General features: G+C 52.3%; 1 protein-coding gene across 1 annotated transcript; it reads left to right on the plus strand.

Moving 5' to 3' along the window:
* Nucleotides 1-102: 102 nt before the first annotated feature.
* On the plus strand, nucleotides 103-891 carry Pmar_PMAR018192 (hypothetical protein; the record flags this gene model as incomplete). The annotated part of the gene is made up of 1 exon (XM_002780907.1): nucleotides 103-891. One exon carries the CDS (start codon nucleotides 103-105, stop codon nucleotides 889-891), a length of 789 nt encoding a protein of 262 aa, XP_002780953.1.
* Between the last annotated feature and the right edge of the window lie 910 nt (nucleotides 892-1,801).

Genomic DNA, 1,801 nt, shown 5'->3' on the forward strand with positions numbered 1-1,801 from the left:
CTCTCTATTGTCAGCACCGACTGTGGTGCTCAAGGTTACTACTGGGCTGGGCAATGGTACATACTGCTCCGAGCGGGCATGGGACTTCCCGCTTCGCGTTCTATGCTGCAAACGTCCATGCAGGTCACTCTCAAAGAGTTTGCTGATCACGTTGCTCCTACTCTGCTATTGGCATCGTACTGCGTTCGGTCCTTTATGGATGATATTGCACAAGGAGCTAGTTCTGTAAACGACAGAGACCTCCTTGCCGAGGGAGTGAACACCACGATCACTAAGAATGGCTTCTCTGAGCAGCGACCTAAGAGGATACAGAATTGGGTGAACGGCGTGGATAATGAAGACGACAAAGCCGGGGCGCTGTTTGGGGTCTTGTGGAACCCGCAGACGGACTCCTTATCACTGGCGGCGGTCCCTGATCTCGGTCATGCAGGAAGTGACAAAGGCCGATCATCGAGTCTTACACTGCGTAAATATATCTCCTGGTTGAACTCTCACTTTGACCCGATGGGGCTGAGGCTTGAGGAAGCCATGGCAGGTAGGCAGTTGCTGCGTACAGCTGTTCGTTCGGGCATCTCACTCGATGATCCTTTCCCAGCTGAGCTTGTGAACAGGGCTCGGGCGTTACATGATACGTATGAAACGGCTCGAGCAACTCCTCGATTCGTAGAGGGCGAGACTCTCGTGGTTGCATGCGACGCTTCACTGGTCGGTTGGGCTTGCACGGTGACTGACTGCCAGGGTACTAGACTCTATGCGCGTGGAGGTCTGCATGACGCCGGGCACGTACCTTATCTCCACACCCACATGGAGATTCACAACAACATTATCGTCTGCATGACGCCGGGCATGAAAGCTGGAGTATACCACGGCTTGAGCTCTATGCATTGGTAGAAGCCCGGAAAGTCATCGACGGTCTCTTACGGGATGACCCGGTAGTGAGGAAAATCGTTCTCGTCAGCGACAGTGAGATTAATGTTCAACGCCTCACATCGAAAGGTAGCATTTCCAACAAGCTGGTCCCGTGGGATGTCCGTACTATATCATCTATGAGACAGTGGCTGAGCACAGTACCGGTGGTTCTAGGGCATGTTCGAGGAGCTGGTAATCCTTCTGACTGTGCATCTCGAGCGCTGTACCCGAATTCGTATGATTCGAGCCTCTATCGGTCCGCGATATCGACATACGTGAAGGAGTTCGATGGTATGCGAGAGCGCTTGGTATCTCCGAATGCTGATGACGATCTTGGTAACGGCTCGCTCGACGCTATGATGTTGAATGCTACACATGATCCTGTTGAGAACGTCGAAGACAGCAATGTCGTCAGCGTCGAGGAGCAAGTGTTGACGGCCCAGACGAACGACCAATATTGCGAACAGATTAGAAGGGTCCTAGCTCATGAGCCGGTGGAGCTTTCCACTTCTGAAGCTCAGCGTATTCGTCGGACGTATGTCGTTGACTCGGGTGGCAATATCTGTAGATGTCATGCGATCTGTGGCAGCCAGTATTTCGTCCCGATAGCCTCTCGTTCGGTCGTGATCAGTATGTTGCACGATTTGTACGCTCACCCGGGGGCCAACAAGCTGTACTGCATCATACTCAAGACCTACCACCTGTATTGGCCTAAAATGGTCCGGGACATTCGGCAGTGGACATCTTCCTGTCGCGTGTGCATTATGAGTAGACGGCAGCGTGCCGAACCTCCTTCATTCGGTTCGCAAATTCGTTCATCCCAGTTATGGGAATTATTAGCTGTAGATATTGGTGGTCCCTATGTTGGTACCACTGCTACTAGAGATGTTGT

This window comes from Perkinsus marinus (genome assembly GCF_000006405.1).
Source record: "Perkinsus marinus ATCC 50983 genomic scaffold scf_1104296943968, whole genome shotgun sequence".
In the NCBI taxonomy this organism is placed as follows: Eukaryota; Perkinsozoa; order Perkinsida; family Perkinsidae; genus Perkinsus; species Perkinsus marinus.